At 45.3% G+C, this 21,196-nt stretch overlaps 1 protein-coding gene across 1 annotated transcript in view; it reads right to left on the reverse strand.

The window, feature by feature from the left end:
• Positions 1-7,843: 7,843 nt before the first annotated feature.
• PTPRO (protein tyrosine phosphatase receptor type O) overlaps positions 7,844-21,196 on the reverse strand; it is a 98,842-nt gene continuing 85,489 nt past the window's right edge. Inside the window, exons 23-26 of the mRNA XM_084811873.1 lie at positions 20,760-20,914; positions 17,367-17,502; positions 11,251-11,371; positions 7,844-8,752 (exon numbers count right to left, since the gene is read on the reverse strand). Coding sequence (XP_084667999.1) covers positions 11,267-11,371; positions 17,367-17,502; positions 20,760-20,914 — 396 coding nt within the window. The 3' untranslated portion in view covers positions 7,844-8,752; positions 11,251-11,266. The remainder of the gene's footprint in view (positions 8,753-11,250; positions 11,372-17,366; positions 17,503-20,759; positions 20,915-21,196) is intronic.

Raw genomic sequence — 21,196 nt, forward strand, 5'->3', positions numbered from 1 at the left:
ATTTATTTCACCAGAGGAGCCCCATACCTTCCAATCTGGCACAGGTTGGAGCATAGGACCTACCTCTGGAGTCCCAGCCCCGTTTTGTCTTCCTGTTTATGGTGAGGCTGCTTTTCAGCCAAAGGCTCCCTGCTTAAACTATCAGTTTAAATGACCATAATTTAAATCAACAATCAAAACAAGTTACAGCACTATCAACTTGAGGTCTGGTAGAATTTCAATTATTATTTTAAAAAACAAACACCTTGACAGGAAAGGATAGTCTTTCCTATCCCTCAGAAAAAGGAGAGGGAGGGAGGATCTAGACTTGCTTCACAGGACAGGGTCTTCTAGAGCTTAGGTGCCACTGCAGGAAAGTCCTTGTCCAACATATGCACCAATCTAACCTCAGACAATGGTGGGACACAGAATAGTGCTCCCTCCAAAGATCACCACAGCCTGGCCGAATTGTGTGCGTCGCAAATGTCTCCCCACTTGATAGGACAATACAGGTGTCCAGCTAGAGGAGAGAGTTTACTCCCAAGGTGGCCTGGTCATTGGATTGTTGCTGTTTATGGGATGTAATGCTGAAAATTTGCAGGCAGTACCTGCAGGTACTATTACCTATTAAAGAGGTAGTGGCTTTCCCCTTCCCACAAAATCCTTAATCGCTCTCTCTCGCTCCACACAGACATACACCTGCATTCTCCTTGTTTGTTGCCACACTTCTCCTTACATTGACACTCTCTCTCTCTCTCTCTCTCTCTTTCTCTCTTCCCCTGTTGTTGCCACACTGCATCTCACAATTTTTACTGTCTCGCACGCACACGTACACATTGTCCTTGTTATTTGTTATTGCCACGCGGCTCCTTACACACACACACACACACACACACACCAAATCTTCAAAAATAGCGATAATTTTTATAAAGCACTTCAGCTGCTTTTGGCAAATCCAGTGAGTATGGTGGATTGTATCTTCTCCTTTTTTTCTGTGCCCAGAAATAAACAGTTGGATATCTGGGGGCAGCTGTGTGCATGTGCTTTGTTATTTTCATAGTACAGCGGTGCTTGTAATTTGCATGTCTCTTTGCTTTTCTGAGAAGCAAAGGCCAGTGAAATCAGGTGCATGTTTTTCGAGAGGGGGTCTCCAGCCCTTCTCCTCCCCTTGCCTTCACCTGTCCCATTTCCCTTGCTTTGTGCCCCTCTCTCTCCACCTTTACCCATCTTCTTTCCCTTACCAATCCCCTCCCTCCCTCCCTCCCTCCCCAAAGCTCATTCCCAGCATTCTGTATCAACACACTGAGTGTAATGAAGAAAAGTTGAGAATCAGCTGTTTTAGAAAGGCACCCATTTTGACCTTTTGTTGCTCAATGCAGGAGGTTTTGCAAGCGATTGAACAATGACCAAACAAAAAAACAGGAAATGAAACATCTGAGACATTTTGCTTTGATCAGTGTTATTTTTGCCATTCATGTTCACACAGCTCTGGCCCCATGTTCAGATTCTAAACTCTACAACCTCAAATAAGCTAAGCCTAACACAGATATACTTTTAATACACATTGCTGTAAAACTCAGAACAGTTAGTTCCAACAGAATCAAATCAACACAATTGTTAGGGCTTTCCCCCCACTTCCTCCCATGGATTGCAAAGCAATGCAACAGTGCCATCTGGTATGAAAAGCCTATTTATCAACCCAAACCATTACACTGATGAATGGTCCATGGGTTTGGTCTCTAGAACACAAGGATATTTGGTTTTGGTGTACAGGTTTGGTGCTTTGAGCAAAAAATCTAAGTCTGCACCACCGTTCACCCAGATGTTAACTAGAACTGGTTTTCCATGTCAAGTTCAGGCATGCATCTGCATTTCTCAGATTGTCAGGCATCTTCTGTTCCATCATTCACTCATTGACAAACTGGATTTTTCTTTTACCAGAACTTTGTTTTCTACTTGCCCTAATTCGCATTAGCATTTATGCACACTTGCACAAATCTGCATTAGTTACTGCAAATTAACTAGCGCATTTGTGTAAGTGTGCAAGTGCATATCAGCATACACGTGTGCTAATGCACATTAACGCTACCGTGAATTGGTGCAAATCCCCCACCCCACCCCAGGTGAAAAGCTGGTCTGCAACTCCCCATGACTCAGAAAAGTCAGTTTGCTGCAGAATCCACAGATCAAATTCATAGAAATCTGAACTCATTTGAATCCATCAAGGTTTTCTCCATCATCCCTACATGCAGCCCATGAGCTCATGCCTCTAAGCATGTGCACCCCCCCCCAACACCAGGTCTCATGTTTCTGAGCTTAGAGCAAAGAACATCCAGCTCATGATGTGAATTACAGACAAGTTTGTATCCCATCACCTCTTGGTAAAAATTAAACACCAATTTCCGCCTGCGAGTTGTATCCAATGTTAGTCCTACTTAGGGTTGTCCCACTGAAATGAATGGGACTTAAGTCAGTCATGGCTAACTTAAGTCCCATTCATTTCAGTGGGACAACCCTAAGTAGGACTAACATTGGATACAACTGTGTGTGTGTGTGTGTGAGAGAGAGAGAGAGAGAGAGAGAGCACGAGAGAGAGAGAGAGAGACCTGAAGTTCAAATACAGTTTCCTGTTTTGAAAGAGCCTCTTAATTGCAACAAGGGTGATCAAAACCCTGAATTGAGGAGGGGGGGTGTGGATGCGGTAATGGTTGGCATTCAGATTGGATTGTGGCAGCGTGATTGCCTTGTGCAGTTTTGCAAGCGCCTGCTCAGGCAGCTAGACATGTAGCTGAGGGATGGGGTGCTGTGAAGAGCTGCATGACTTGGTCAGGCACACACAATTCTCTGTCCTTAGGTCATGGCTGATGAAAAGCTGCCCTGTGGGCCTGCTCTTACGCAATGTGAGCCTGGTGCCTTCGTCCTCCTAAGTCGATTTGTGTTCAAATTCCAAAATGCACCTATCGTTGGCTGCAAAAATGTCCTGCCTGCACATTTTTTGTGGCTGAAGATCAAGCTATCTGGTTTGAGTTTTGTTTTGTTTTTTTCCCTTGATACCTGAAAGCGAAATAAGCGAAACTTTGCTGTAAGCGAAACTTTTCTCACAAAGCGCTGGCTTCGTTTTGGAGATTTGTTCACATTTGGAACAGCCACGCTATATCGTCTCACTTATTTAGAAGCACGCTAGTCTGAGGAGCTGCTGCACAGCTCTACCCAGCTGGGGGGGACAAGGTCATTCTAAAAACAAAACGAAACATCCCAACCTGCTGCAGTCCAACACGCACTTTAATTTTCATTCCACGTCCAGCTCTAGCTGTGCTCATAAAAGATATTTATGCATGACTAGTGTGAGCAAGGATGTATGTAGTGTGTAAAATCTGTTCCGTCTGTGTTTCGTGGACTGTCAGGCACTCTACATTCCATTGTCTGCCCATCCATGGAATCAGCTTTTCTTTCTGAATTTGCACAAAGGCACATTTCTGCAAAAATGTGCATGTGCAAAAATGTGCACATTCCCCCAAAATGTGCATTTTCACACTTTAGCCTATGGGGGAAATGCACATTTTTGACCTTTTTAAAATTTTGCATATTTTTCTATGATGGAATTTGTGCAAGATTTCGGAAAATTAGAGAACTGGTCTGCAAGTCCGCAGAATCCATGCAACAGGGGGAAAGCCGTTCCACTGCAGAATCCACAGGTGGGATTCATGAAAATCCAAACTCATTTGGTTCTGTTGCAGATTTCTCCGATATCCCTAGTGCTGAGATGGGGATGCATTTTTTAATGCAAATCCACTGAAAATAATGCTATATATTTATATGGCATTACTAATAAGAATGTGGAAACCTATTTGTGTCTACAGCTCTCCTTAGTGGGGTCTGTGCATAAGCAATGGTCCAACGACCAAGTCCTTAGAGGCCAGCCTGATTTGCTCATCTCTCTGGTGGCCCCTCTGCATCTGAAACTGGTCTTTTGAGCTTCTGTAAGTCAAGATAAGAAACCTGTTCACACATCCACCAAAGCTGCAAAGCCAGATGGGCTTGGCTGGAAATGCTCATAAGAGAGATGCAGAGTGTGAGAGTAGATGGTGTTATAGCAAAGTCAGACAAGTGTGTTCGATGCAGTCTTTAAGGATGCTTCCAAGACAGGCACTGTATGTTTGGCCCATTACCTGTGAGTCAGATATTGTATTAAGGCAGGAGACGTTTCGAAGAACTCTCACCTTCTCTAGCAGTTGCCTCAGCCTCCACTCTATGTTGAGAATCTCAGTTCTGCAATAATGTTGAATGGTTATGGCCCTTTTCATACATCCAGTGCATGTATTAGTGATTGACTGATTTGTTCCCCACCTTTCTACCAAGAAAAATGGGGCTCAAGGCAGCTTACCATCATAAATAAAAAGTGATTAAAACAATAAAACAAATGCATTAAAACATAATTAAAAACATAACCGTGTATGGGAATGGAGCATGCCTGCAGTCTTCACCCCCCAACCTCCATACATTCACCCAAAAATCTTGTGAGAGAGCAGTGTCTGTAAACACAGCCAGGGAATCTGCCATCTCAATCACACAGCAGCAGGTGGTCAGCATTGCTGGGCACTTGCCAAGGCTCAGATCTAGCAGAGGACCCACTGGAGGCATCTCCTGGAGCCCCTGACTCTGTTCCTCCTCCTCCTTGCTGTCATTACCAGTTCATGTTTCCCCTCCAAGTAAGGGCACAGTGACAGGAGCAAGAAGGAGCCACAGCCTCACCTCCTCTTGCCCACTCCATCGGAGCAGCTGTGAGGACTGGGCCAAAACAGGAGTGGACAACTTGTGATCCTCCAGATGTTTTGGCCTGCAAGTCCCACTAGCCCTAACCAGCCTAGCCAATGGTGGGGCATGATGGGAGCTGTAGGCCAAGATGTCTGGGTAAGGGCTTTGCCTGAAGAGGGTGTGCATGCGTTTTACGGTATTGTGTCAGGAACTCGACTTGAAGAACACAGTGTGGTACTTTCTGCTGAGAAAGTACCACACTTTCTCTGCCGAAGGCTCTCTGCTGAGTCATGCTGAAACAGCAAGGCCTGCTCATTCACAGGTAGCGGTGGGATGCCATCAGTGGCACCACACGTACAACCTTCTTGGGCAGGCTCCGACTTTTAACACCCAAGAAATCCTAAACGTTAAATATGAGTGAGTCATGTAAGCCTGAGGAACAGAGGCCCAAAACAACAAAAAGAAGCTACACGTGTAATAGTAATGGAGTTTGGCACAAGCATTGTAGGGTGCAAGAGGTTTTAAATGTTCTTTAATCATTTTGCGGGGGTGGGAGCAGGCCACCATTACACCATATGCAGGGCCCCTTATGTGTCATGTGCCTTGGGTAGCCATCTGAAATTATGCTCCCAGGGGCCCACCCACCCAACACACACACATACATACATCCTTGCTCATAAGTTTCCAAAGGTTCTTGGGCCGTGCACCAACTTGTACATGAGCAGCACTCAGCTGCCAAATGTGCAGTCATTGCTGTGATATGGGTGTGACATGGTATTAGGCTGTATCATAAAAATCCTCTCAAATGTTGCGACTGCTGCATGGAGAACCAATGCAGGAAAGGGCTATATGAAGGCCCTGCATGGAGGCATCACTTTTCAACTGTTCCCAAAGTTTGCTGGACTCCAGCAAGGGGCTTGAAGGCCTCATGGCTGCATTCAACTCTGTGGCCAGCGGCTGTACTGAGAGGCCAAAATTCAGGGGCAAATACCCAGCATCATGTCCAAGGCGGCCTTAGGGGTCTGCAATAGGTACATTTTCACAATAAGCTGCCTGTGTCTATGCCAAAGCACCACTCCTCTATGTCCTTAGAGCAGGAGCTTCCCTAGAACAATACGCCTGATGTTCATAAGACAGCTTTGATTTGTGGCCTGGACTTCTAGTTGATGTAGTGGCTGTATCTACAACTTGGCTTCAAGGAGCTCAGGGTGGTTATACCACATCAGTCCCTCGACAAGCCTACGTGCTTGCAAATTATGCTGAGAGCTGGTGAACTTCATGGCCAGGCCTCCTGTCCAATTTCAGTACCCCATCCACCACACCATATTGGTTCTCCATTGAGTTTGTCTCAAATAGGGATGTCACAGAAGTCCAAGAGGGGGGGTGGAGTCCAGCAAGCCCCCCCCCCAGCCTCCTGTACTCAAGACCACAGACTGCCGCCACTTACTGGGCAAGCCACCAGGTGGTCCACAGGTGACTGGTGTGCGGCTGCCTGACTCCTCAGCGAGCTGCCATTTTGCATAAAAATGGCAGGTCGTTGTTTTATGTAAAAGGCCTTTTATGCAAATAGGAGCTGTAAAGCAGCCATTTACGCAAGATTACAGGCGGATGCCTGCAAACTGATCAGTGGGCATCTGTGGGCCACCCCACGGCTCATCCAGGGAGCTGAACAGGGGGGGATAAATGGTGGTGGTCTGGCGAGTGGCTCACGTGGCAGGCACGGGCTGGTTCATCCATCCTTAGTCTCATGTGACCTCGAGCACGGACTGCCTTGGACAGCTAACTGGTGGCTGAAAGACATCAGCAATGCCAGCATCTAACCCAGCTCTCCCCAACCTGATGCCCTCCTGCTGTGTTGGTGTACAACTCCCAGCAGCCCCCAGCCAGCTGAAAGTTGTAATCCGACACATCAGGAGGGCACCAGGTTGGGGAGGGCTGATCTAATTCACCATTCTCAGCCTGCCATGTCCTGCCTGGCCCCATTGCCTCTCTTTCAAACCCAATTCGGTAGCATTAGGGAATTTTTTTCACCTCATGTATTGAGTGCAAAAGGCCTTCTACACTCTCCTGATTGAGCCTTCCTAGCTTGAACAGCCTTGACTGTGGAAGGCTTCCATTAATTACACTGATTCATTACATTTCCATCCCACCCACCTTCCATGGAGCTCAGTTTGGTGCATGTGGTCAGGGATGGCTTGAGACATTTTGCTGCCTGTGGGGAAGAAAAGGGGGGACTCTCATTCCATGTCCAGAAGTTGACTGGACTGGCAGATAAACCTGTTTTCAACTCTGATGATGGGGTAGAGTCCTCCACTGCACTCAAAGGCAGCAGGTTAACCTCAGGGGTGCAGAGCAAACCATTTGGCAGACAGCTTTCTCATCCAATAACTTGCTCCCGCCTCCCAGCATCTCCCACCTGAAGCAGCTTCCTCAGCCTGCCTAATGGTAGGGCTGGCTCTTCTCCCCCTGGCCTGTTTTATCCTTCACCACTACCCTGTGACCCAGATTAGTCTGAGAGATAATGACTGGCCCAGGAAACTTTGTGGCTGAGTGAGGATTTGAACCCAGATCACCCCTAGGCCTAGTCCAACCCTCTAACCACAAACCACACTGCCATGCTCATAGGAATAGGAAGTACTTTGTTTTTGCCACTGTGAGCATAGATCTAGCATGTTGACTTTCCCCTTGGCATGTTTCCTTTTGCTTCCTGTATATCAAGTACTGCTTGCTTCAGAAATTTTGAGTGGAGTGGAAGTCAAATCAGAGGGCAGAAAAGAGAAGGACACCAAGAATGCCACAAATGCCTACGCTGACAGTCTCCATCTCACAACATAACGACACATGTAATTAATACCAAAAAATTAAGAAAAGAAGAAACATAGCTAGTTACACTAACTCTTCCAGAAGAAACGCCCTGCGATAAACTAAAGACTGACACCTGGGTACCACTGCTGAGGAAAGAAGTCTTTCAAATGCTCTTAACGTGCCCCAAGAAACCCTCAGTTCCGCATTCCCAGCCCGTGAATGCCATGAAGTTGCATCTGTCACTGCCCCGTGCATCCCCTGTCCCACACAACATTGACAATGCTTCCTTTTGTTTGCTTTTTTTAAAACATAGGGTAAATACATCTAAATGAACAAAACCAATCAAATGGAAAAAGTATCGGCAGCAAAGACTGGCTCAGACAACTCAACGGGTACAGCAATGGTGCTCATCCCCCAAAGTGGTCATCACTGGACAGCGTGTGTTACGTCTATCCATAGTTGTGCTCCAAATCCAGGTGTGTAAGATTTTTCTGTTCCCTAGTGCAGACTGGCTGAACAGGCCAAAGGGCATTTCCACTCTGAAACATGGACTTCGTGAGCTACCCCAAGCTCTGTGAAATTTCACCACCGATCTCCAAGCCAATGGAACAGTCGACCTCAAATGTTGATCTGATGCTGAAGTCTGAGGCTCCTTCCTTTTCTTTCCAGCTTTGAGTCTGTTCATTTTTAGAGGATAAGATTTCACTTAATGCTCCACATTGGAGGTGCTCCATGAGTAGCAGACAGTAGTGTCAGTGTGGCCCCTCTTCTTTTCCCAACATCCACAGTCTTCTCATCCCTTACTACATGCTAATGAGGTATTGTCCAAAGCTAACCCTCCCTGTTCCTGCCTTTTATAGCCCTCACCAGAGGTACATGGAGAGAGCTCGTCATTCAAATGGAACCTTGAATATTGCACTTTCTGTAACCTTTAAGCTCAACCTGCATGTTAAAAATAAACAATTGAAGAGACCTTAAAAATAAAAATGGAAAGATGACAGAAAACCTTTCTAGAGTACTGTATGTTAAGCACATTATTACACTGTTCCTTCTAATGTCACCATGTTTAATTTGGTCCAGTATTACTAACTTTAAAGAAAAAAAAGTCCAGAAATAAAGAGTTCAGACAAGACACTGCAGGTTCCTTAAGGCTGTCTCCCAGAGCTTCTGGATATAAAATATCTTTTTCATTTGTCCACGTACTGCAAAGCAGCTGTTGTCCATGGCAAACCAGAAAGCGGTTAACAAAACAAAAAACGAAAGAAGAGAGAGAGAGAGATAATTAAAATCTGAAGCAAGGGAAGATGGAGGCATTTCATGTTTTAACCTGCAAAGCAGAAAGAAAGAAAAAGTAGTACCACTCATTATTAAACAGGGCTGTCAATCAATGAAATAGTTTGAGATGATTAATCTAGATTTTAACTGATTCACTCCGAAAATAAATTTCTGTATTACCAACATTGAGACAGATGCCTTTTTGAGATGCTGTTGGAAGTGTAAGATAACTTACCATTTAATAAACAAAAGCTTATCCCCTTTTAGAAAAGAAAAGACTATCTTTATGTTTTCATTCCTTATTGCAGTAACACACCGGAACCAAAATAGCCTCAAGAAATAAAGGTGTCTTTAACTTGGAGCCTCACTGATTCAAACTGGCTTCTGCTGACAGGCTAATAATCCTATTGATTGTGCCCTTGATGATCGTAAACTCCCAAACTTGGTGGCTTACAATCATCTGGGGGGGGGGGGGCAACAGAGGTGATCTTCACCTCCCCATCCTCCCGCCCTGCATTTTTGTTAGACTGGCATCTTTGCCCATCTAGCGAAAGCGTTTCAGAGGGGGAAGGAAGGAGGCTGCAGAGGCCTCAGGATAGCACATATCCTGGTCTCTCTGGTCTCCTCCCCTCCCTGTTCACCAAAGCGCCCCCTTTCCCCTTCTCTGTGGTTGGATTCCCAACCATGGAGAGCAGGCTGGCACGGTTATTTCTGCATCAGCTGCAAGGGGGAGGTGGGGTCGGATCTCGGATTCGCCATTTCGAGGTCAGAGTGCTGTCTCCGACCTTGGATCTGGGAATCCAAAGTGTGCTATGGCCCTTCAGACACTGTCTAGAGGCCATAGGATTGCTCCCTTAAGAAACCTATGTGTGCAAGCAGGATTGTGTGCATGCATCCCCAGGACATGAAGGCATATTCCTGGCCAGACTGGGCACAGAGACCATAAACTAGATATGCATCCAGATGGGCCATTGAATAGGATGCACACTCCAATGTGGCTCATCCACATTTATATTTCATATGTTAACTAGTCTATATGTTTGCATATGCTTATTTATATGTAAAGATGCAAAGTTTTATATTTCAGTTTATTTCTCATTATGAATCTGATATGGTATTGAATTGCTGTATTTAATGTTTAGATATATCATTCCCTCTATTTTTGATGTTCCAGCCATGAGTGACATTGCTTATGCAACCGAAATGGCACCACCCATGCATAAGAGGGAGCTATCAGCAGGTTTGGAGGAACCTTGAGGTTTGCAGAAGCACAAACAATCTTCAGGGGGGAAATACCTTAACGTTTAAAGGAGGGAACCCAAAAACAGCTCAGTGAGGACTGAGTCTGGCCACGCAATGCTGGCTGACTCTTGTGGGGGAAACATTAAAAACAGTACAGCCCAGTGGAGGTTGGTGGCTCCGATGTCAGTGGGGTGGTGAATCCTTTCCGGGTTTCAGTCAGAACCAGTCAGAACTAGGGATGCTGGAGAAATTCAAGATGGATTAAAATGAGCTCAGATTTCTAAGAATCCGACTTGCGGAATCTGCTGCGGAGTGACCCCCTCAGGCCCTGCGGAGTCCGTGGACTTTCGGATGATTTTTTTACTTTCCTGAAATTTATGCATATAAATCCGTAGAAAAATAAGTAAGTTTCTGCTGAGGAAACGTAGAATGGAATAGGGGACAATACACTAAATGTTACGTACTGGGGTAAATTATATAAATACTTATGTAAATATTTATGTAATTATTTCTGTATTTTTCTGCATGGCGGGAAAAAAAATTCGCATCTGTCTGTGGGCGGATGACAGAATGAAAGGCACCTCACAATCTGCACAACACAGACAGAGCGGATTTTACACAGTTCGTACCTCCCTAGGCAGAACTCTAAAGGAGCTGTCCAAAGTGCTTTGTTTGGGACTACAACAACCATTAGTCCCAGCCAGCATGGCCAATTTTCAGGGATTTATGGGAGTTTTAGTCCAAAACATCTGGAGGGTAGCCCTGTCCGAAATAAACAAAATAGAATGAATTGGCCCTGATCCGACTGTGTGCTAATGTAAACGTGGAATCCAATTAGATAAGCACCAACTCCTAACACTGGAAGTTATGTATGGGAGTATGGGAGGGGACCTAAATCTAGACCCTCAGTCTCCTCCCAAACAGTTGACCAGCACTATGGATGATTTCCTAACTGGACTCTGAGCTGGTGATCCCTGCTTTGCAAGCACAGGTGAGGCTCATCCAGTTAGGTAAGGCTATATGTGCAGAATCCTGCTGCTGCATGCTGGCTGGCTGGCTGAGGGTATCTGACTACAAGGCATGTTACAATAAATAAAAGCCTCCACATTAATATTGATGGCAGCAGCTGCTCCCGCGTGAGTATCGGTGTAGCAAACTCAAGCATGGCTGCCAAGGGAGGCTTTCCAAACTCACCGCCTGCGGCTTGGCATTACGATTTGCTGACATTCTCGTATATGACGTCGCTGATGCAGAATTGCTGCTTCTTCTTTAGCCACATTAATTGCACACACTGGTGAATAAAAATGAATTGTTCCTATGGAAAGAGAACAGAAGGCAAAATATCATATCCAGGAGAAGCCCAGTTTTTAGAAGCAGGTTACCCAAAACCACTACACCCGTCCCCTGGCGCCCAATGAGTTCAGAGCGCTCTTCTTCATCTTGGTTGATCCCAGTGTTTGCATCAGTTTTCCTACAACTGTTGGAGTCAAAAAATCATTCTTAGCCTCAGTTAACCCAGAAAAAATGGGAATAATATTATATGGTTATTTCAGTTTTTTTCTGTAAACCATCCTTTTATTAGCTGTTAATACTACTAATAAATAGTGCCCTGCCTCCCAATGTCATATGAAAGTTCACTTTATTTGTTTGTTCGTTTATTATAATTATGTATATCTCACCTTTCAAGATACAGGCAGCCTTACAAGAAGTAACATCAACCATCTACTATAACAATAAAAGAGGATGTGTGTCTACCTGTCCATGCCATAGCACCAAGACCATGAAACCTGGATACCTGAAACTCAGCATGCATACTAATGGGACCCTAGGGGTGTGCACCTCTGAATTATTTTGGCCATCTTGCAGACATCTTTTGGCCATCTTGTAGGGCACTGGATTGGGACCCCAGATGGGCTGGATTTGGTGCACAGGCCTTAGGTGTAACCCCCCCCCCCGACTTAGGGCAAAGTAGTATAATTGGCAAAAAGCATAAGATGGAACGTTCCCCATTCAAATCTCAACTCTGCCATAAACTTGCTGGGGTCAACGTCAACACCTGCATTGATACTGACCTCCCTTTCAGGCTTGTTGTAAGGATTGCTGAAATAATGCATGCAAATTGCTCTGAACTTTCTCAAGCCATGAGGCATGCTGGCTGGGGAGGATGGGAGTTGTAGTCCAGCACCAGGACAGGGAAGGTTGTACTATTATAATTTGGCTGCTCAAAATTTGTCCTGGGTTCCAAATGGAAAGTCTGGCCTGGTATAAGATTTACCCCTTCTCAGGACTTCAGGTTTCAGGTCTGTAACAAAATTCAGACACCAGACTTGTTCGGGTGCCAAAGATTCCTTTGCATTGCAAACTTCCATCCCATTTCTAACTACACACAACAACATTCACCTCCATTTCACCCAGAACGCTTGTGGTGAGCCTGACCCGTTAATTTTCCGCTCCGTGAAGAAATCTGAAACCAGGTGAAGGGCGAGTGCAATGTGGTTTCAGGTTTTCTACAGAAACATTCACAACAGTCAGAGGAACTGTTTGCATCCTGTTCCTTACAGGACACGGACATCTAGTGGCCAATAAGAGATAAGGAAGTATTTTGCCAGAACAACCTGCTTGTAGAAATGAATCAATGGTAGGAATGGGGGAGAAATTTGAGAATAGCTAATTTGCCCTTCCCAAATCAAAATGCAAACCATAATACAGTTATACTTCGATATTCGTGTTTTTCTGAATTTTGCGATGTAGTCCTCTGGTCACAAAATGTGCACAAAAGTGCACATGTTGGTGAAAATAACATGTAAACATGTATTACATTGGGGGAAATTGCTTGAAGAACACATATATTAGGAGAAATGTGCATGAAAATGTGCATGAATTTTCATGCGGACTTAAAAACAAAACCACAATGGTGCAGAAACAGGACAAAATGAACATATGGAGCGGTATCCAACTGTGTCATTCCATTAGCACAGATGATGTCGCGCTAGCGGAAACTAGGTTCTGAACTCTGTGCAAGAGAAGAATCCAACTAAAGTTGCATTTGCACAAGTGTGGTTGCGGAAGAAGTTGTGCATTATGCCTGTACAACCTGTTGTGCAACCGGTTGCGAATTCTGCTTCTGTAACCTGTTGTGCAACTGTTTGCACAACCAGTTGTGCAAACGTAATGGGCAACTGCTCACACAATGGAAAGTTTCACTGGAGCTCTGCTAGTGCTGTTTGAGTTTGCAGAATGACACTGTTGGATACTGCCCAGGGTTGGAAAAATGAGGAAATGAGCAGAAGCAAAATTGACAGATGCAGCCAACTCTAAGAAATGAATGGCTGAATAAAGAGGCTAGAGGGTTTGTCGCTGAGAACATATAGTTTGGGCCAAACTTGACAATGCATTAAATGTGTGCATGCGTGAGTTGTGTTATTTAAATAGCACCCATGGGTTGTGGGGAGGGCACAAAAACTGTGGGAAGAGGATTTTTTTAAAAAAACTTTCCCTCCTTGTGCAGTGTTTTGAATGAAAATCACCCCCTCCCCACACCCGAAGATTCCCTCCCAGGGAAAATAGCAGCCGGTGGGGATTTGATTGGGACCACTCTCTCCCCTCCACCAGCATGGAACGGTTATTGTTTGCTCCCCCCTGACACACACACACACACATCATAGGTGTTATTTAAAATCAGACACATTCAATGTGTGCATGTATTTAAAGTAATGTCTAGTTTAGTCCTGTGTACATGGGCTCAGGGTGCAATCCAATGCATATTTAGACAGAAAAAAAAGTCCTGCAACTCCTAATATCCCTCAATTCTCAATGTTGGGAGTTGCTGGGACTTTTTTCTGCCTTAACATGCATAGGATTGCACTGTTAGACATGCAATGGGCATGTTCCAGCGAAGCATGGCCAGAGGGAACTCGCAGGTGTGGGCCCCTGAGTGTTTGGGGACATGCAGCACCCCTTCAGTCTCCATTGTAAACACCTGTATAAACTGCCACATGAAGTTTGAAGCAGTTCTAAAATTTCACAGAAGGAGAAATTATACACATGTGGACATCCATGCACACACACACGGGTGTGTTGTTGTTGTAGTTGTTGTTGTTGTTGTTGTTATTATTAAAATTTCTATACTGCCCCATAGCCGAAGCTCTCTGCGAGCTTTACACAAGTGTATATATGCTGACCTAAAAAGAGAGATAAGAAAAGGGATAGAGCCATTTTCAGCCTTTGCATAATGCACAGGGAGACAGTGGGGACATGTTGCACCAGTGATACCTAGAATGACCGAGTTGAAAAGGGACCAGTGCCCCTCCCCCCATTATGAAGAACAAGCCAAAATCCATCGTATGTCATGCTCCAAAGGTGAGGCCCTTGCCAAGCAAAGCAGACCACAATGTGCTGTAACAAGGGACCAGAAGAAAAACCGAAGCATTGAGGTCAGCTGTCTGTAGAGCCAAATAGCTCCTGCTGGCGTGAGCAGGTGGGTCGAACTGCACACTGCAGGGGCTGTGCCAACTAGCCCCGACTTGCAAGAACAGGACGAAATTATGACTCAGTCCTTACAAATCGGGGAGTGGAGCCTATATTATGTCCAGTCCACATCATACATTTTTCTTCTAATTGTAGCATTCAAGATTCTTTGGCCAAGACTTTGGATTTTCTCACTTAGGTTGCATTATAGAAAAAGTTGCCCATATAAATGCTTCACATTGTGGTTTCTCCTTCTCTCCAACCCCCCTGGCAACCTGTGCACCACATCCGGCTCCTGAGTGTGAAATACTGGCGTGCATTTGGGGCATCCTATAATCCTGATCCGGTTTGCTGAAGCATGACAAAGGCCTGCTGTCTGCTGCGTGAGAGAGAGCGAGAGAGAGAGAGAGAGAGAGAGGATGTAGGGATGCCGTGCCAGTGTAGCAGCAGGGACTGGCCAGCTGGCAAACAGCAGGGCCTTGGAAAACAACACAGAAGCTGGCAGTCATTATCATGTGGGCACCTTGGAGAAAAACTAATTGAGTGCTACGACAGAATCACCTGGAAGATACAGATAAGTAAAAGGAACAGCATCTTACCTGGCAGCACTCTAATCTGGTACACAGGGAGGGGCAACCTGTTACAACAACAGCCTGGCCTGCACTGTGAATGAGGGGGTAAAACTGAACGCAGGTTTCAGAATGCAGGTGACTGTGGTAGGAGGGTCAGATGCTTGAATGCTCCCTTGTGTTTTGTTTTGTTTTTTTAACATCTGCACATAAAAAAACCTAATATGTCAACGAGAAGGTTAGGTTTGAACCTTTCCCCCTAGGACTTAAAGAAAGATTATTCATGTAGGGAAGCATTCATGGATGTGATTCCCTCACATGAAATGGTACAGTCCAATACTGGATTGATCACATAATCTGCTGTTTGTGTAGATCAGGCCAAAGCAGGGGAAGTGGAATGGCAGAGCACGAGACCTGCAATTCTTACTCTCATTCTTCTGTTTTAAGGTACCAAAAAACAGAATGAACCTACCTTTAGAGGGTGAGATGCTCAAGGTCCAGATGCATAAATACCCTCCCCCCCACACACACACACCACAAATAATTTCCATTAGGTAAAGAATCAGCTAAGTAGCAGGGTTGTTTAGAATGTAACATGTGCTTGCTGTAGGAACTGGCATGCTGCCACTCAAATGGTATTATTTTTAAAGGCAAGTTTCTAGATCTCATGGTTTTGGAGAAAACTTTGAAACATGTTGGCAATGTCTGACAAAAGCTCAGAAGCCAGGCATGAGAGGTGGTGGGTAGGATGGTTTGTCTACATCAGTTGAATCTTGCTTTTTAAATGTGCAGCCTGACCCTGTGCATGTTTCCTCAGAAATGAGTTCATTGGAGCTTACTGCCTTGTAAGTGTGCATATGATTGCAATCTTAGCGTGTTTAAGCTTTCAGGTCGATTCTTGCCATTTTAGAAGATGCTCTTTAAAAAGGGACTGTGTCATCCCCTAAACTAGGCATTTGTTTTTCAAATCCAGCTGCTGTAACATCCAAAGACTACCAGGGGATGATTCTGCTACAACAGCCCATTATTCAGAACCCTTCTCTTCTAGATCATCCGAGAAACTCAACTGTCTCCCCCTTGCGGAGCTGCCAGCCATTGCCTCTTCCAATATCGCAGCCAGGCACGGCATCAACACCTGCAACCTTGAGCATCTGCCAGGGCCCCCAAAGGGCCCACCGATGTTTACACTTGCCCTGTGGGGGCAACTATTTTACATTTTCCACAGTGTTCTGGAGCAATGCTATATTGGGCATTCCAGGGCATTCTGGGAAATTTAAAATAGTGGCTAATAGCTGCCTGTTAGTGCTGTTAGGCCATGGCAGGGGGAGCTCTGACATAGGAGGGGGCCACACAAGCAGTGGACGCTGGTAGCTCTGATTTCAGTGGGGCTGTGAATCGATTCTGGGTTTCAGTCAGAACCAGGCAGAACTCTAAAGGAGACATCCAAGATACTGAACCCTATCCCCCAATTAGTTTCAGCATCTTGGATAGCTCCTTTAGAGTTCTGGCTCGTTCTGACTGAAACCCAGAATGGATTCACAAGCCCACCGAAATCTAAGCCACCAGCCTCCACTGCACACAAGGTATTTTGAGGGGGGCCCTGCTCAAATCTGAAACCGGCCCTGATTAAAGATGTCAAAGGAATCCACTCTTCACTCCAAGCTCTATGAAACTACAGACATAGGGTTCTTTCTGTGCAGTGTGTGTTTAACGGAACACTGTATTTCTCAATACTTCTGCTTCATTAAACAACAATAACACCTCCCCATGTGCAACAAAAGTGTACTTCTCACAAACAGAGTTAAATCTGTGCTTGGGCCATACAGTTTCAGAATGCTACAGGTAGCGACTCACAAAACTGAATACTCCTCCATTGAAAACAACACCTCCCCATGTTTATTTATTACATTTCTAATCTGTCCAATAACCAATGTTCTCTGGGTGGATTAGATAGAAGAACAAGTGTGTGGAAGAAGGGTTGTATCCTAGCCTTCATCTTGATATGCTAGACTTCTATGTGCAAGGATTATTTTTGTACAGAGGAGCCATTGACTGGAGTAATATGTTCAAAACAGCCAGTCCCAGTAAGCAGCCTCGCTGCTCTATTCTGAGCTAACTGGTCTGTCTTCCGAGGTAGCCCCACATATAACACACTGCAATAATCCATTGTAACCCATTTTGTAAGCCATTGCTAAAGGCAGGGGGGATACATCCCTCAAATAAAGCAGTCGATGCAACCCAGCCCTTTGAAACAGATAGAACTGAAAGCCATACCTCTGTCTGAACCATGGACATCCGATAAGACCGCATGTCAGACACCAGCCCCAATATATCTACAAACTCGTGGTCCCGAATGTGCTGTAAGAGTCGGTCCAATGCTATAAAGGTCCCTGTCCGTCCCACGCCAGCGCTGCAAAACAAACATGGCATTATGGATCCAAGGGAAGGGAATAGGCTTGATTTCCATTCCAGGAAACCATATTAACTTTGCAAATATCAATCATAATCATGGAATTTACAATGCCCAGGGCCCGCTAGCCAGCTTCATGCATTTTTTAAGTGCAGTGTAATCTGAACAGCGGCCCACCTGCAAAGCGGTGGCTGCTGTTCTGACAAACGCGGTACTGTAAGCTAGGGAGGCTTTACACACACCACACGTTTTAAAAAAAAGGAATTGATCTTTATGTTGTTTAAAAATGGATCCCATTGAATGTAAAGCGTGAATGTGACAAACGTGTGTTGGCAAACGCCGATCCCACAGACACACTCATCAGCGATTGGGGATGGGCTGAGTCCCACCCAAAGGGAGAGGAAGCAGCAGTCAGGCACCCCCTCCAGGTTGCTTAGATGCAGCTCCAGCTGACAGCCTCCCCTCCCTCTGACTACCAACTGCTAATGCAGAGAAAGCAGCAGTTTTCGATGATAAAATGATAATAATAACAAACGACAATGATGAGGATGAGGATGGGGCAGTTCCTTTGCAGTATAGACATGGTGGCAGACCTTGTTAGCATCCTAATCCTTGTTAGTATTTTGCAGGTTTGGGGGAGGGCTATCAATCTTGGCACTTGTACTTGCTTGTACAAGTACGTGCTTGTACTTTTTGAGATAATTCTTATGTTCTGTGGAAGCAACGTGACAACTATGCAAAGGGCTGAGGGGTGTGCTTGTCCCGGATGCCCTGTTGACATGGGATGCTTTTAGACAAGGTTTTATTCATTGTGCCATCACCCTGCTTCATTCATGGAATTTTACTGGGGGTCCAGACATTGTCACCTCTCATTTGTAACCCTCCCGTAATTTTCCCATTGCTTCTTCCATCTTTTTTCTGACCGTACAAAACCAGATTGATTACAGGGACAAGAAGGTCCAAACACATAACACAGATTCTGGACCACTTGCACTGGCTGCCTGTATGTTTTTGAGTCCGATTCAAGGTACTGCTTTTGACCTATAAAGCCTTACATGGCTCGGGACCACAAGACCTGATTAAACGCCTCTCCCGGCATGAATTGACCTGTACACTATGTTCAGCATCTAAGTACCTCCTCCCAGTGCCTCCTTCAAGGGAGGCTCAGAGGGTCGCAACAAGGGAGAGGGCCTTCTTGGTGGTGGACCCCCAATTGTGGAATGATCTCCCTGACGAGGCCCACCTGGCGCCAACGTTATTTTAAGGGCCATGTTAAAACTGCCCTCTTCTCTCAGGCATTTGGTAGCATATAATAAGGTTTTAAGCAGGTCCTGGATTGCCTTTGGTTGATTGTTTAAAATTGTTTTTAGATATATGTTGACTGTGTGCATGCTATCTGTTTATTTGTTTTTATGTAAATGGTTAGGCACTTTTTATAATGCATTTTAATGGTTTTTAATGTTTGTGAACTGCCCAGAGAGCTTTGGCTATTTGGCAATATAGAAATATAATAAATGCACAACATGAAATGAAATGACCTGGTAGCATATGGGTCTGTCTGGAAACACCCATTGATGCCATTGCAGTTGAGAGCCACCCTTCCCTGTTCTGCTCATTCCAGATCCCCCTCAACATTCACATCTAAGTGCCTTATACCAGGCCAGACTGTCCACCTAGCCCACTATTGTCTGCTTTGTCACGGATCAGGTCTCCAGGGTCTCAGGAAGAGGTCTTTTAGATCAGCTGCCACCGGATCCTTTTTAACTGCAGATGTCAAGGGCTAAACCTGGTGCCTTCTGCATGCAAAGCAATGAGCTGGGCCCCCCTACGACTGGCACTGCCCCCTATCTGCTGGCTGGTGTGATGTCCTAGGTGTTTCAATGCACTGACAGAGGATCGGTGAGCTTGCATTGCTCCCGATCCTATTCTTTGCCTACAAGAGCAAACATAACTCATACAGATTAAAATGTCAGGTAACATATTGAGGCAGAATTCCTCTTCCTGTTCCGCTTCGCACCAGATTTCATGCTGGATTGCAGCCATTATACATTCAATAAATAAAAAGCATGATCCAGACAAATTTATAGCCCAGATGTCCCACAGATTTCAACTGGAAACTCAAAACATGCTTAAATCAATGGGACAAACTTTGGCTGACCTGCACCCAGATACTGTTTGCAATATAAACAGATATCTTTCCTACTTCTTGTGCTTTGGATATCTGTTTTCAACGCCATATTTCCCTATTATCAAAACGGGAGGGTTCAGAAATCTATTTATTGTTCTATTCCAATTCTGCTGATACAAATACTTACAAGTTTATATTTAAAAGAAAGGGGGGGAGAGAAATGAGTTCCAAATTCTGGTGCAGAGAAGGGTCACTGTGATATTATTTCATGTAGCATTACAAGGTACTTAACACTCCCCTCTTCATGTGGGTAGTTATCTGGAGAGAGCTTGAGAGAAGGACAGAGTAGAGGCCCCAGTACCCAAGAGTGGAGAAAGCAGGAGTAAGACAGAAGAACGAATTCGACAGACAGAACTCGGCATTGTGGCAGCAAGCCAAGCTACTGAACTTCTCCTTTCCATTCGCCTATTGAAAAGCACAGGAACTGCCTCCCAGGACAAAGGTTATTAGTTGTACAGGTGGCGCACCTGAAAGAGGGGGCCTCAGCAGAGTGGTAGAATATGACTTCCAAAGTGGAAAGGTGGTAGTGAAAATCTCTGGCCTTTCCCATTCCAATATGTACTTCCCTTTAGTTCCTCTTACACACAAAGCCAGGGTACAGTACCTCGTCCACCCCGAGGTCCGAATTCCATTTCAGAGAAGCGTTGAAGGGCCACACTGCAGTGGTGGGCAGGGCCAAAGGTGAACAGAGGCAGGGTCCAGGGCAAAAGGGGTGGGGCAAAATACTCAAAACATCAGCTTATTTTAGCTGGAAGTCTTACTGCCAGTAACTAAGCAGCAGGAGAGGCATTTCAATCTTTTACAATGGAGAAAAAATAGCTCAGAAGCGGGAAACCACCAAATGATCAGTGATGGGGAGAAAGGGGAAGGGGTCTGCCCCCCTGGGGAACCAGGTTGGGACCCCAGAAGGGTTGGATGTGGTTGCCCAGACTGGGGTTCTGCACCTCTGACACAAAGGGTAAATCACATTGCCATCTTTGTCAATGCGTGGAAGGGAATGCAACACACCCTACTCTGGCCTGTGTTTGGTGACACACACCAGTACTCAAGGGGAAATTCAAGAGTTTACCTGCAGTGTACAATCATGGGCCCTTTACTTTTTGTTGCCTGCTGTCGGACTGTCTGTACAAACTGCAAGATGCTTTCTGCCGCATTTGTGGGAGGGACTCCATGGTCAGGCCAAGCTGTGTAATTAAAATGCATCACATCCTGCACCTCATCTGCCTAGGAGGAAAAAGAAATAAATCTGTGATTAATTTGCCTTTGCATTTAGACATAGGTGACCACCAACAAAGGCTAACAACACTGGAAAGATACATGCCGATGGGAGTTTCTGTCCCAATCCAGAGAGCAGCCCCTGGGGAATCCAGATTGGGACCACAGCAGAGGCAAAAGATTCAAGCCCCCCGGCCCTAAGGCAGGGCACCAATCTGGATCAGGGACCACCACAGCTAGGGTGGTTGCACCACAAAAAGTCTAATCTAGAAGCATCCTTTACAATGTTTT

This window comes from Heloderma suspectum, chromosome 7 (assembly GCF_057233095.1).
Source record: "Heloderma suspectum isolate Gila_16-S chromosome 7, 16-S_ref, whole genome shotgun sequence".
Classification (NCBI taxonomy): Eukaryota; Metazoa; Chordata; class Lepidosauria; order Squamata; family Helodermatidae; genus Heloderma; species Heloderma suspectum.